Genomic DNA, 15,818 nt, shown 5'->3' with positions numbered 1-15,818 from the left:
AAATAGGGACCGCTTACCGGCGGGAAGGTAAACGGCGTTTCCGTGTGCAGCTCTGGCTCGCCAGAGCAGCGATGTCACGCTGGCCACGTGACCCGGAAGTGTCTCCGGACAGCGCTGGCCCCTGGCCTCTTAAGTGAGATGGGCGCACAACCCCAGAGTCTGTCAAGACTGGTCCGTATGGGCAGGGGTACCTTTACCTTTACTTTTACCTTTAAGGAGTCTCAAAGCAGCTAACAATCTCCTTTCCCTTCCTCCCCCACAACAAACACTCTGTGAGGTGAGTGAGGCTGAGAAACTTCAGAGAAGTGTGACTAGCCCAAGGTCACCCAGACGCAAATCCAGTTCACCAGATTACAAGTCCACCACTCTTAACCACTACGCCACACTGTAGCTCACCCCCTTGCTTTTTTCTGTACTCTCAGAAAGCAGCTGTGCATCACCTGGCAGCAACTGCTCTTCAATCTTTGGCAAATGCTGTTTCCAGAGTGAGGTACTGCTAGTGCCACCAAGGACAACAAAGGGTCAGTATGTGGCGGCTCCTCCATTTCTCCAGGAGGTCAGGGAAACACAAAGAAGTTTCAGCCTAGAAAACTGCTTCAGCCAACCCCTGGCCTGGCTAATTTTCCTTCTGGAGAAGGCAAAGTGGGGTACATGTTTCCTTATAAATGAAGTAATGTGTGAATATCTCTTAAGTTCTTCAGATAGGAAACATTTGAGCATAGATATGTTCTTTTATGAACTGCACTGGCAGGAATCATCTGTCATGTCCTCTATGGGAACTTTTTAAAGACAATCTGAAAAACATCTTCCTCAAGTTAGCAGGTAATAAAATGTGTGATACTGTACAAGATTTCTTCACATGTTGTATTTTCAAGGGAATTTCTCCAGAGTAACAGTTGTCTTATTTCTCCAGAGTAACAGTTGTCTTATCTCCCAATGTGGAAGGCATGAGCAACCCTTGCCCATGAGGGAGGGAGATAAAGTTTAAATTGAGGGTTGCAATCTTAAAAGCACCATTAATTGCACTGAGGAAAATTTCAGTGATATGTTTGATTACCCTGGATTTTCCTTGGATGTTTGTAGTAGTTTTCACTCTACTGACAGGCAAAAACCTTTTAATTTAAAGAGACTTAGCCTGTTAGGCTTAAGTTGTTGTCTTTTCATTTGTATTTCTAATTTAATTATGGTTGGTATCCAACATTAGACATACTCCGAGTACAGTGTTGAAATGAATGGACAGGACTAACTTAGGCCCATTAATTTCATTAATTTTACTTTGCATAAAACTTAATTGGATGCATCCCTGTTTTTAACTACTTGCTGTTATCTAACTTCATTGTCATTTTGTTTACTCGTTTGTGGATTAGTGTGGGCGGTTTTAATTATGGATTTTACAATTAGCTCTCTTTGGCATTTTTAATGGAAAGATTGATTATAAAGATTATGAATAAGTATAATGATCCACAGGAATATTGTGTTTACCTATTGATACAATACATACACCTATCTTGTTATTTCTCCATGTTCCTGTTGGTGTTCCCAATATAGAGGTGTGGCATATGAGATGACTCGCAATTCTTAACATTCCATATTGGCAGTGACAGTGCAAAAGGAAAGTTAGTGGGAGCTTTTACTAAGCTGTGTGAAAGAGTGTATTTTCTAGCAAGAATTTCACGAAGGACAGAAAATCACTGGATGAGGTACCATAGGCTAAAAACTCATTGGGAAAATACATTACATTGGAGCAAAGTTTAAAACCTTAAATCTGCAGTTGGCTATGCTGTGTTGTGTTTTGGTCTGTAACCATCTTTTTTACAACAAGCCTGATAAGCACAGTCAGATTAAAATTTATAAAATACTTTAAAGGTGTGCATTGCATTCCTGTCTTGTTTGTTTTTACAGTCATGTGAGACAGGTATATCCTGATCAGAGCATGGCAATTGTAAATGCTATGCAGACTTATCAGATGCTCTTGTCCATTTTCCATCAATCCATATCCAGCTTTTTGGTTGTGGTATGACAGATGAAGCAAGAGACAAAATTAATACCTGCTGGGTGCATATGAGCTTGCTAATTTGTCCTGTCTGCTAATGTGAGTAAAACATAACTGTTGTTTGCTTTGTATTAGCTGTATTATAAACCAAAGACTACCAAACGTTGCATTAGCATTTGGTGTAAAATATATTATATAGATACATGTGGCAGATACATTTTAATATAAGCATCAAATCCTTTTTTTTAATTAATTTTGTTTCTTCACATATGACAGCATATTTTTTATCAGATCATTATTCTTTACAAAAGGTTTTCACCAGTTAGCAACGTGTAGATTTTGAGGTGCTTCCAATTATTTTGACTCTCTATAAAACCAGTTACTAGCAGGTATGTAGTCAGAAACTTTGTGGCGAGGGGAGCTAAGGATACAGCAAGAGAATTGATGCAGAACAGCCAGAACCTAGGTACACATTGCCATATATGTTTACAAGTATCTAATTGTATTAAATATTTTAAAAAACAGTTTCAAATCTTTCAAAGTTTAAAAATATACCTTGTGCTTTTCAGTACCTTTGAACTCATTGGCCAGAACTCTGGAAGGTAGGAGCAGCTAGAATAGTTCCTGCATGCTTTTCCTTATATCTCTGCAAGTAAAGGGGCTAGACTAAAAGCAAAAAACCCGCAACTTTGAATATATATGTAAAGGGGTCTGGAATTTCCCTAGTGAGGTCAGCTTCCCACATACTCCCTTACAGCTAGGTGCCTGGTTCCTGGGTTCCAGCACACACCATTATGACCAAGTAAGGAAACCTAGAATTGAGCCTATATAGATAAGGGTAATTCCTCATGGTTCTCACTGAGTTATTTGGACAAAAAAATGGTCAGTAATTTGGGAGAAAGCTAAAGAGGAAGGAATCTGCCCCTGGGGTTGTAGGTGTCAACATACAGATTTAGTCCCCAAGTCACTGATATCCCTTCATATACTGTTTTTCTTTCATCCATGGCTGCCATTCATTCCAGTGGGGAAAACTAAATCACTGCAATTTGTGACAACTTTGCAGTGAGAACACAGCTTGTCCACCATCACTGATACAGGGATGACCCAGCAGGGACGCTTTGGGTGGGAGAAAAATACATCTCTGGGTACAGAACATACAGATTTCTTCCCCATGGTCCTTCTGTGTATTGGCCTTCTCTTAAGACAAATCCTGCCTGTTCCAATGAAGTGTGGCTTGCTATTTTACATATAAACAGGGAGTTCTCATTGAGCTTTCCGTAGTGATATGCATGTTTATTTTTTGTATGATACAGATTACAAGAATGACGTATTTCATTACATTTTTCTAAATTAAACTCAGTGTACTGATTCATTCATGCTAGTAGTTGCCCATGGGGCAGCGGAGGCAGAGCACCACTGCTCTTCCAGCTTCCTAGCACATGTGTTGCTGGTGCTTACCAGAGTGGCAAGGCATGGGGAACTCAGTACAGCGCAGCATGGTGGAGCCAATCTGCTGCTTTGCCATTATGCACCCACACTATGCTGAGCTTCCCACACCTTGCACTCCCCCACTAAGTAAGCACCAGCAACATGCTGTGTTTGGAAGCCAGGAGAGCAGCAGCATCCCCCATCCACTGCTGCACCTGACACTACTGCACACAGGTTTAATTACAAATTAAAAATCTCTTGCAATTTTCTCTGAACGTGACTTCTCTAAAGACCTTTCTACTTAATATTAGATCTCCCAATGGACATTATATTCTATCTTTAACTTCACTCATGACGTTAGTAGATTTTATTCACTTTGATATATCCAACTATATTATTTGCATTGTTGTGAGAAGGGCAATTGCATCTATAGAAGATGCTTAGAAATTCTCATACTGTTATTCCTCAGGACATATTCTCCAAAGAGACGTCTCATTCTGTTGGGTGACCCTTCTTTTCTGGAAGACTTTAGTTATAACTTCAATTTCTTCCTCATTTCGTACCACCACTCCAGATCCCTGTGTCATACTTTGAGCACAAGTAACTTGTATCCAGGTGAGAAGGAGAGATACTGGAGATGCACAAAGACCTCCCTTTCCACATAATGGTCTTATACATTGCCAAGGAAGAAAACAGGGCTCCTATGTGCATAAGTGTAGCCAGGGGGTGCAGTTGCCCCCCCATCAAGTAAATAAAAATACTTAACTAACTGACCAATTACACTGCATAATGTCTGCCCACCTCCCAATAAATCCTGACTATGCCCATGCCTATGTGGAAGCTGTGCTCACAATGGGAGTGGATCATTCCCATATTCTTAACATATGCTTATAGGTTTGAACTTTGGAAGTAAATCTTTGCAGGTCTGTTCCTACACAAGAAGGAAACCGTTGTGGGAAAGTGATGGCAGATAATTCTTTCAATGATGAAGTATGAAATGATATGCACTCTAGATCTTATTTAACAGTTGAGATGTTTGGAGAAACTGTTGCAATTGTCACAACAGTGACTATCATTCATGTTTACATATATACATGTTCATTATGTAGTCTTAACTGTTCATTCATAAGTTACTCTTTATACATTTTCATTGTTTTTTGGTGTTTCTATGATGGTGTTGGTTAGATAATTCTTTCATAACATATAACTAACGTTCATAGTTTCCTTTTATCTGGAATATTACACAACAGACGATGATACAAATGTGTTCAAAGTTCATAACGTATAGGTTTACAGAGACCAAGACAGTTTCAAGATACCATTTATCAGTGCTAGCTGTAAGATATGGGGCCATCTTGGCCATGTGCCTTCCTGGGGGTGGGGTGGAGCTCCCTGAACAGGGCTGCAGGCACCTCACTACATCAGTTTGCTTGCATTCTGTCCCTGAGCCCAAACCACATTGCCACCCAGAAGCAGAGAGCTAGATGACAGGAGAATGCTGCCCTATCTCCTTTAATTGCCGCACACATGCTAGGAGAACAGACGATCAGGTAGTAACAAGGTTGAAGGAACCAATTTAGGAAGTCTGCAGTTCAGACACACTCACACACCTCTGGTGTGGCGAACTTCATAGATGCCCAACTATGCTCTAATCATATGTGACAAGGACCTCCTGAACAGCTAACCCTGCATCTGGGGGCTGCACTGGAGTAGGAATGAGAGCTCACCGTCAGCAGCACAGTTTGAATCTGGGACAGATTTTGTTAATCACTGTTAGTTTCCAACAGCATTAACTGAGCTGAGACCATTTATAGTTTTGACATTCATCATGAGTGGTAGAGAATAAAATTTTAAAAATTGGAAAATATGGGGTTTTCATTACCTCTCTGAAAGGTATAAAGTAAATTATTATGATTCTTTCCCTCCCTCCTTTTCTGGCTGCTGCTTAATGTTATCCTGTAGTAGCCCATCCATCTGAATTGTTGTAATGCACTATGTGACTGACTACAATAATATTGCTATATTCAGAATTAGTCTGGACTAGCTTAACTGCATACCAAGATTGCTTGTGCATTCAGTTAACATTTCTGGTACACGAACAAAATACTGTGCCTACTATTACTGTTTCTTGATAGTTTTACTCTTGGAGAATATGTTCTGCCTGCTTAAAAAGATGTATTTACATTTGGTTGCGTTTTTTGGTTGTTGTTTTTGCAGAGATGTATGTATCCCCCTCCCCCCTTTTAAAGTACTTGGAATGTACAAATTAATGGTCATTAACCTGCTTGCTTTTGTTCTCCTTCAGTCCAGATGATTTACTTAATGCCTTGAATGAGGGTATCAGTCGTGCTGATGTAATCATCACATCAGGAGGTGTGTCCATGGGTGAAAAGGTATGTGCAAAAACTATGTTGAGGCCGGGAAGTTAAGCCAGAGATGAAGCAATAGGAAGAAAAATATATTCAGAAATGACAAGTGCTAATGATAACAGAGGAAATCTGAGCATGGTCTGGATCTCCCATTGTTGGGGGAGGCCACTTGAAAGGTTTCCAAATTAAGAAAGAAAAACCCTTAATTTTTTTCCTGTACTCTACTGTACCGAATAGGGTTTCCAGGGTTAAAGGATGTGTTGTTTATTTTATTTTCTTGTGTAAGCCACCCTGGAAATATCAATTGGTCATTGAAGGGAAGGGCAGGTGTAAAATTCAGAAATAAATGTATAAAAGAAAGGGTAACCATAGTTCACCACCGCTAGGCTTTTAGGTATTCTGTGTCACTGAGAACCAAAGATATATTGTCTTCTTCTTGTTTAACAGGACAAAGAGCAACAGGGTTATGTGACCCATTGCTAAGCTATTATCACTCCATACCCCAAACTATTAGACACTGGTGGAATGTTTTTGTGGTCTAAATAGAATTGAAGAAGTGGTGAGATGAGCTTGTGAAGCTGTGCCACATTTTCAGTAATTGTTTGGAAAAACCTTTAAATATGGGATAACTCTGGAATGCCTCAGTTTTAAGAATGCGGCATAAGTAACCTTCGTAATTTGAGGATCCCTTTGCATCTCAGTACACCAGGCAAAGGATCATTCTGGTCAGAACTAGCCCACACATGGAAAGAATTAACATATTAGTTGTTCTTCCTCTGTTCTGTGGGTGGCAATTAATGTCCATTCTTAATTGGTCTAGTGATTTATCTAGTTAATTTTGATAGTAAACTTCACTCTGACATGCTGATTAATTTTGAAACCCCCCAAGCGTCAACATCCAACTTCTTAGAATGACAAGTGGGGTTCAGTAATAAAAGATCTATGATTGCCATTTTATTATATTTTATGTGTTTTTATGTATTTGTAATTTTTTGTTGGCTACCTTGAGTGCCGTTTGATAGAAAGGCAGGCTTCAAATTTACTTAATAAATAAAACTTCTAGGACTGGACAAGGTGTCATCCTACATATCTTAATTAATACTTCTGAAAAATTAGGTGTTGTAAATACCTTGAAAACTTTGTTTTTATTTTTAAAACAGGACTATCTTAAACAGGTGCTGGACATTGATCTTCATGCTCAGATTCACTTTGGCAGGGTTTTTATGAAACCAGGGTGAGTAATATTTCCCAGTTAGATATGGACTTGGATATACTACCAAATAGGCAAAATAGTCCGATCTGGTAGAAGTTTCCTATAATGCCAGAAGACACAGGTTTGGGGCTTCGGGAACATTTTACAACTATGTAGTGGCAGAGGAGAGATCTAAAAGGGGGGGGAGAGAAAAGGTCTGTAGGATGAAACCTCCCTCGGCCTGAAAAGTGAGATGAGTGCCGCACCCCATAGTTGCTTTTGACTGGACTTAACCATCCAGGGGTCCTTTACCTTTATCTACCTTCCTCCTGAAACATTCCTTAAGTCTTTTAACCTCACTGCACTTACAGATGTATTGCCAATCAATCACTGTATAAAAGACCAAAGCAGGATTCATCTTCAGTTTCTCCCCATTACACATCATGATCACACTGAGAGTTTCTCTGCACCTGGCTGCTGTTTGAGGGGACAGGGAAAGTCATATCAACTTTACTACACATATTTTGTTTCACTAAACATTACAGGGGAGATAGGTGAAGGAGACACAGGGCTGCTTCTTTTAACATCCCATGTTATATCTAGTTCGTTTAACTGATATTATTCATTTTGCTATTTATAAACTTGCTTTTAACATTGATTTCTATTGACAATTTTAAGGTATAATTTTATTTTTATAGTTTTGTTAAAAACTGTTTAGCTGGTCTGTTTACAATTGTTTTATACAAATTTTGTTAAATAAATAGTTTTAGCAGCTGACTTTTTTCCCTAGGTTGCCAACAACCTTTGCAACTTTGGATATTGATGGTGTAAGAAAAATAATATTTGCACTCCCAGGTAAGGTTCGTTGAATTATAATTATAATTGTCCTTCATGGATAACACAAACAAAATCCAAAACAAAATGCAAAAGCTTTTATGTTTGGACCTCTAGTTCCTAAATGAATAATCTTCGTAATCTCGCATTTGTGCACTATATACTGTTACATCTTTAATATGCAATAATGCCTATGGCTCTAGTGAAGGGAACCTGCAGCTTTCCAGATGTTTTTGGACTATAACATCTGTCACCCCTAGGCATAGGCAATGGTCAGTGGTGGTGAGAATTGTCCAACAACATATGGGAGGCTCTGGTTCACTATCCCTGCTGCAGGTAAAATATATTATCTGTTCCTAGCACAGCTGTACAGCAAAGTAACATTGGGGGGGGGTCATTCCCTAAATAATTCTACATTGCTGATCTATCAACTGTTGTGGGTTTTTTTCTTTTTCCTCCAGGGAATCCTGTGTCAGCAGTTGTTACCTGCAATCTTTTCGTTGTCCCAGCACTGAGGAAGATGCAGGGAATCCTGGATCCTCGTCCCACTATCATAAAAGCCAGGGTGAGTTTTTAAATATACAATGAGCTTCTGAGGCACTCTGTGTAGTCACTGGTGTGCACCCTTCCTGATTCCTGCCGTTTTTGCACATGGTGCAAATCACATACAGGGAAATTCAGGCTGCACCATTAAAGTGGATTTGGTGCTCTTGCGCTACAAACACAGCAACTGAGATAATAATTGCTTGCCATTTTGTCATATAACTTCCCAACAAACAAATCAAAATGACTGTTCAATAAACAGCCAACATTGTATTAACCACCCTGCAAACTTTGTACATGACATAGTATTTTCTTTCTATGCATGCTTTTCCACAGTTATCATGTGATGTGAAATTGGACCCTCGTCCAGAATATCATCGGTGCATACTGACTTGGCATCACCAAGAACCACTGCCTTGGGCACAAAGTACAGGTTAGCTGTTTACTATCGTTTTCTATTTCTTGTGCTCCTTGACTGGGTTTACGGGTTGCAGAATATGAAGAAATGAAAGGAACTGTGAATGACTTGTGCTTTCTCTACCTGTGATGGTCATGTGCCATGTGAAAAGTAGTCCCAGCCTACCTTCCCACAAGCTAAGATGATGATGTTGTAGATGATGATGATGATGATTTCTATACTGCCCTTCATCCAAGGATTACAGGATGGTTTACAATATAAAATCTCAAAAATACAGTAACAAACAAAAACAAAACAGCCCCCTCAGTTTCAAAGGCCATAGAACGCATCTTGGAAATTGCACGGCTTCCAAGGTGCATTTTAAAAAAAAAATCTTTGACTCTGCAGCTAGTCCATTGATTCTTGGTTTTTGAACGTTTTGGAAGTCAAACAGTCTCCCGGAACAGATCACGTTCAAAAACCGAGGTTTGACTGTACTTTAGTTTTCACAAATAATGGGCAGGATTCAACTAATGAATCTCAATAGCAGAAGCCCTATGAAAGCACTTTCACTTGTACAACATCGCTTCCACCCTCTCCTCCTCCTGCATTCTCCAAGGTTTGATATGGAGGGATAGGAGAACCCACAGAACAGCATGCAGGGTAGGAGAGGGGGGATTGTTCTGTCTGGCAAGCCAAAATGCTTGCGCTAACTGAAGAATCAGATTAGAACATTGAATCCCTCCCAATGTTTTGTTGTTTAACACTATAGAAGCAAAATCTTCAAATACTATAGCTTCCTGTTCTTTGAACATGGATACTACCGCCAGCAAGCTGCGGGTTTAACCACAGAGCCTAGGACTTGCTGATAATAAGGTCGGCGGTTTGAATCCCTGCGACGGGGTGAGCTCCTGTTGCTCAGTCCCTGCTCCTGCAAACCGAGCAGTTCGAAAGCACGTCAAAGTGCAAGTAGATAAATAGGTACCGCTCCAGCAGGAAGGTAAACGGCGTTTCTGTGCGCTGCTCTGGTTCGCCAGAAGCGGCTTAGTCCTGCTGGCCACATGACCCTCGGCCAATACAGCAAGATGAGCTCCGCAACCCCAGAGTTGGTCACGACTGGACCTAATGGTCAGGGACCCTTTACCTTTACTACCACCAGCATGACTACTATTTCAGAAGAAGAAGTTTGGGCTATATGAAGAGAAAATATTCCATCAGATAATAAGGCCACAAACTATGCAAATCAGGCTAGGAGCCCATATTACCACCCCTAAAATATACAGATACAGATATAGATAGACAGATACAGATAAATATATACAGTGGTACCTCCGGTTGTGGACAGGATCCGCTCCTGAGCTCCGGTCGGATCCTTAGGTTTCTGCAACCGGAGGGACCGCTTCTGCGCATGTGTGTGCGGCGGTAGAGTGCTTCTGCGCATGCACGCATAGCAAAACCTGGAAAAATACTTCCAGGTTTGGCACGTATGTATCCCGAAGGATACGTAACCAGAGATGAACGTAAGTAGAGGCACCACTGTGTGTGTGTGTGTGTGTGTGTACTTAGAGATGCATATACAGAGGTACCTCGGATTAAGAACTTAATTCGTTCTGGAGGTTCGTTCTTAACCTGAAACTGTTCTTAACCTGAAGTACAACTTTAGCTAATGGGGCTTCCCGCTGCTGCGCTGCTGCTGCTGCTGCTGCACAATTTCTGTTCTCATCCTGAAGCAAAGTTCTTAACCCGAGATACTATTTCTGGGTTAGCGGAGTCTGTAACCTGAAGCATCTGTAACCCGAGGTACCACTGTATATAGATACAAATGCACACATACATGCACACACTACCTTTCCTCAAGAATGTGCTCAAGACAGCAACAATAGACTTTAGACTCGCCTTCACCAAGCTGGTGCCCTCAAGATGTTGGCTGGGACTGATGGGAATAGTAATCCAAAACATCTGGTTGACGAAGGCTGCATTGGTCTCATGGCCACTGTGTCCATCTTGAGAACCAAGAAGCTTCACCCATTTTCCCTGGCATACTGTGCTCACTTAGGTCTTGAACAATGCTATTTTTCTAGAAAAAGAGGTGTAGGACATCACCTGAGAGGTGGTGGAACTGCGTTCTGGCGAGTTCTGGCTGAAAAAAAGCGCCCTGGTCTTGAGTTGAGTTTGGTTGGGAGTGATCCATTTGTACTCATTGTACATTGTAGAGGAGTACAGATATTTTCCCTTCAGGCTTTTTTTCTTTTGCTGGGAAAACAAGTTTTACTAGTGTTCAGACTGTAATGTATCATTTCTAGCAATATTTTAATTCCCTTCATTGTCAGCACCTCAAGACTTTTTCTTCTTAGGAGTGTGTGAGGTATTACATAACTACTGGACATTACCTGTGATGTCACTTCCAATGAGAGAGCCTCCATTATACCTCTACCCAATGTCTGGGATAATGAGAGATGCTAAAAGCTTTTAAAACCTTGCACAGCTCAGGAGAAAAAGCTGACATATGTTAGACAAGTTGCCCACTTCAAACTCAAGCTTCCTTTCTAATAAAACTCAATATCTAAGTTTGATATTGGAAATGGAAAAAAAATATATCTAGATTCTGGAGTGCATTCTTTGAGGCATATTTAGTTCTAGAAGATGTTAAACCATTGCTAAAAATTGCACAGGAACCTCATTTGTAAACTGCTTTGTTCACACCAGTGTTCAGATTGAAAGAACCAAAAATAACACTATCATCTGTGAGTGGTATATGTTAAATGTTAAGGCTAATGTTATATGAAATAAATTTGGGGGTAGGGCTATAGTAGTTCAGTTTTGACACATCCTAGTGCAGATTGTAATTTAGTATGGGGTTATTTGGAAGATAAACTAGGAAAGTGGTGCATGTGATAATTAAGATGTGCAAGCTTAAAATAAAAAAGATGTGGTAAAAAAGGCATTTCTGCGTGAGAATTCTAAGGGGGAAAGAGAGATCTATTTCCTGGATATTGCCCACATTTTACTTCAAACAACAGATCTTCACCATTTGTGACCATTGTCGCTTTAAAATTAATTTTTGGGAACTGGCTTCATATGCTGAACTATTCTGTGGCATTTACCCTGCTAACAAGACTTATTTGCTTCTCTGTAGGGAACCAGATGAGCAGTCGTCTGATGAGTATGCGCAGTGCCAATGGACTGTTGATGCTACCTCCAAAGACAGAGCAGTATGTGGAACTTCATAAGGGCGAGGTGGTTGATGTCATGGTCATTGGAAGACTATGATGTCACCAGCAAGAGAGAAGTTTTGATGCATGTCCACATATCATTGACTGTATCCTGTAATATGCAACGGCACAGCTAGTTTTTCTGATTTGGATAAAAGTTGATCAGTATAGTCAACACCTTGAACTATATTTCAAATGAATTTAAATAAATACCTTTTAAAAAAAACTTTAAAAACAAATCTTAAAGAAATCTATTCTGATTATATCAAAGCAACTTTTTCCTTTCTTGCAATTGCTTTGTGTGTTCAATGCTAGTTCTGATAGCGGTAGCTTTTAGTAGACAGCGGTAGGTGCCTGCAGAACTTGTGTTTTTTCTCATCTTTAAGATACAACTACTTATGCTCTTAAAACAAGGCTGTCTGCTTATTTATACTAGCGTAGACAACACTTGGATTTCCCTTATTAGTATGCTTCATAACCGCTTCACAGAAAGCTTCTGCTTGTTCTTTATCTTGTATCTCGTGTTGATGTGCACAGTGCCAAAAGCAGAGTGGCTGCATTGGGAACCCGACCAAGCCCCGAGGTTTTCACCCCTTGCTGCGCGTTCAGGGATATCTGTCATCCCAGCAGCCACCCAGCTCAGTACTATTGGGCAGTAACTGGATACCTTTTGTTTAAACAAACAACAAAAATTGCTTCCTTAAGTGCTGACAGCCTTTTTAACCAATACATTTAAAAATGTACAGAATTAAAATCTTAAAAAATCAAAGACTGATCTTGTACAGATATTAGTGTTACCAGCATTCGTGTGGAAATTAAATGAGAAAAGAAATAAAACTAATGTTAAACAACTCTGTACCATAACATTTTCTGTAATGATACTGAAACTTAAATGAATAAAAAAAAATCCTGGATCATTATTTAAAAGGTGACTGTGTTAGCCTTGTTGTTTAATAAGAGAAAAGAACTCTCCTTTCTTTTTGGGAGGTGGGGATTTTATGGTTAAAGAACACATCTGAGCAAAGAGGATGCCAATGGGGAGATTTTGCAGAGACCTCTCTAAAAACATATGAAGTGCTATCTTCTTGTTTGTGCATTCTTAGACTGGGGTCCCTGGACAAAATTTCAGTGAATATGTTGCACTGATGTATACAAATAGACAGGGATCCAAAGGACCGCATGCAGATTACCACACACATACCAGTGCTTACTTGGGTGCTCCCCATCCAGTCCTTTACATCCCTGAAAAAAGACACTCCTGGGTGTTGTGGGATACTATGGAGTCAGGCTAAACTTAGCAGAAGAGGGCATAGCTGGAAAGGGAATTTGGCCATTACTATTCTGCACTTAGTGCTTATGCACAGGATTGTTTGGATCCAGATCATAAAATCCAAGTAGGCAATTGTCAATGCCACCTATATAGAGTATGTGTCTCTAACGTTGTGATTTAATTTATTTAAAACATTTGGTCCTAAGAAATTGACATCATTGCTCTAAGACACAATGCTAACACATGTAGATAAATAAGTCCTGAAATAATGAGCTGAGATTCAAGTGTAGAAATGGCAACATTGATTGCCACAACCACTCTTTCTGTCAACTTCCTCCACTTTTACAATTGTTTATTTTGGAAACAGTTTGCTGCAAGTATAGTGTATACCAAAAGTCACTAGGCTAAAATAGATGTATTTCCAGGTTACTAAGTGAAAAAATGCAAATAATTCAGGTAGACGGTTTTAAGAATTGCCTTTAAGATGTGGAATAATGATATAGATTTTCATCTGAGTTCTTCATGCAAATAGATTTGCTGCCGTTATGCCTTCTTAACAATATTTATTTAAAAAAACAAAAACAAAAAGATTCACATAAAAAGTACCCTGTACACAGTACAACTATCACATAAACCAACTATGTGAATATAGCATTGTCAGGTGTGTGTGATATTGTCTGGTGCATAGGGCACCTAATTCATTCTTTTATTTGTTTATGGTTATAATTTAGATAATCTACCAATCCTCTTTTCTACATTAACTATATTTATTATGACTATAAAATACTTGAAGCTTAGTGCAGAGAAAAGCTGTGGCAAAAGTGTTTCAGGTACACTCATCATTGTGGCATCAGTGAGCTGCCCAATAGTGTACTGAGAGTTTGGCTATGCTACAGTTTCAGACAGCTCAAGATGTACGTGGTGTTTCTTTCACAGGATTTGTACTGCTTTTGTATCTTAACTGCTGAATTAGAAATGAAGCGCATGTTTACAAATAGTTGTTCATTATTTTCCAGAAAAAACTGCTCCCAATCTTCATTGGCACTACTTCCTCCCTTGTGCTATTAGTGGAGCTATGCTTCTCCTTTTAATATTAACTTATAAAAATATCACTATGCATTGTACCGTTATGAATGCATAACTGCACAAAACAATGCCAAAAAAAACCCCAGCTGATCCAATGGAAAATATGCTTTCCCGCTGTGTGATCATTTTTTGTGTCAGCAATAAGAAGAAAATATTGAGAAGACAAAAGACAGTGCAAATATGGTGACCAGGCAAACTGGACTTTTCCTCTCCACACTTTTAGCCCTTTTCAGTGGTGAACCATGTATATATTACACCTATCGCTAATTCTTAAATATTTTTAGAATACAAGTCTGGCATCAACCTTTCGTTTTCAGCTTCGTGCTTCAAGTTAACAGTGCAATGACCCTAGAACTGCCATCATTGCCAAGATTGTGCCAGCTACTTATGTAGCACTTTCTGCTTGGAAGCGCAACAGCAGCTCAACACAATTCCCAGATGACCAGGTGGAATGTAAGGGTTCACATGATGAAAACTAGGTTGAAACCCTGCACTTTATCTTTGGTCGAAAAGGTGACTTTATACTGTAAACTGCACTACGATCCTTGGATGAAGAGCAGTATAGAAATTTAACAAATAAATAAATAAAATAAAAGCTGTATTGCCTTGGGAAAGGGGCAGTTCTCTGCCTAATCAGGAACATTGGTAAACAAGAATAACCAGGAAGGTCGTATCAGAAAGTAGCCAAGCAGAGGAACCAAGAGGAGGTGAATTCATAGTTCAAAGGCCAAGACAAGATCAATGCAAATAAGGCTGTTTTAGCAGGCAGAGCGGAACGAGTACTTGGAGCCAAGTTGAAGAAACAGTTGAGAAACAGGGATTACGTGAAATACTGAACTCACGAGCCAAAATATTCTGCTGAAATCCAAAAAGCTTGGGTCTAACCAGTGCTTTTTTTCTAAATAAATGTTTAGGGGTACTCTCATTTTCCTACTCATATTGAGTTTTCAAACTCTCATTTTCCTACTCATATTCAAAACTAAGTACTGGGCTCAAAACTATTTAATTAAGTGTATATCTTTACACCTGATTCCAGCTGATGGATCTCACTGGTCCTAGATTTTCTTTTCTTTTTTTCTAGATGATTTACTGGCTGCCTTGGAGAGAATGATTAAAACTTTGAAGCTGACTTAGTGTTCTTTCAAATGTATTCATGTGTTTATGCTCATATTGTGCATGTTATTCAGAAATAATTGTTATATTATTAGGTTTATTTAGGCTAGTAATGGCCTGAATTATAGTTTATGTGTTGAATTTTAATGGCTTCCTTTGCAATTTCTTGGGAATAGGGGATGCATAACCTTAGGGTGGGTTTCCCTAAGTAATTATGTTCTATTGTTTAACATGCCATCTAAATTGACCAACAATTGTTTGCTATTTGCTAGAAAACCAGAATCAGGAACCATAGTTTGAAACAGTTTTGCAAACTATAGTTTGTGCTATGTGCAGTATCCAACATTCCTGTTCTGGGAGGCAAGTGACTTCCACTTGCAC

General features: G+C 39.4%; 1 protein-coding gene and 1 long non-coding RNA gene across 21 annotated transcripts in view; one reads left to right on the top strand and one right to left on the bottom strand.

Annotated features, from left to right (window-relative positions):
* GPHN (gephyrin) overlaps positions 1-12,900 on the top strand; it is a 238,719-nt gene extending 225,819 nt beyond the window's left edge. For 10 of the 20 annotated variants that reach the window (XM_081901109.1, XM_081901126.1, XM_081901111.1 and 7 more), the window contains 7 exons: positions 2,563-2,595; positions 5,727-5,814; positions 6,951-7,024; positions 7,773-7,837; positions 8,278-8,381; positions 8,696-8,792; positions 11,893-12,900. In XM_081901109.1, the coding sequence (XP_081757235.1) occupies positions 2,563-2,595; positions 5,727-5,814; positions 6,951-7,024; positions 7,773-7,837; positions 8,278-8,381; positions 8,696-8,792; positions 11,893-12,026 (595 nt within the window). In that variant the 3' untranslated portion in view covers positions 12,027-12,900. The remainder of the gene's footprint in view (positions 1-2,562; positions 2,596-5,726; positions 5,815-6,950; positions 7,025-7,772; positions 7,838-8,277; positions 8,382-8,695; positions 8,793-11,892) is intronic. The other 10 variants (XM_081901116.1, XM_081901113.1, XM_081901112.1 and 7 more) reach the window with 1 other exon arrangement.
* The window catches only part of LOC309364822, a 62,211-nt gene that overhangs the window by 17,976 nt on the left and 28,417 nt on the right, over positions 1-15,818 (bottom strand). The gene's annotated exons all lie outside the window — the stretch shown is intronic.

Source organism: Podarcis melisellensis (genome assembly GCF_964234715.1).
Source record: "Podarcis melisellensis genome assembly, chromosome: 1".
Lineage (NCBI taxonomy): Eukaryota > Metazoa > Chordata > Lepidosauria > Squamata > Lacertidae > Podarcis > Podarcis melisellensis.
This window is presented reverse-complemented; position numbering and strand designations above follow the sequence as displayed.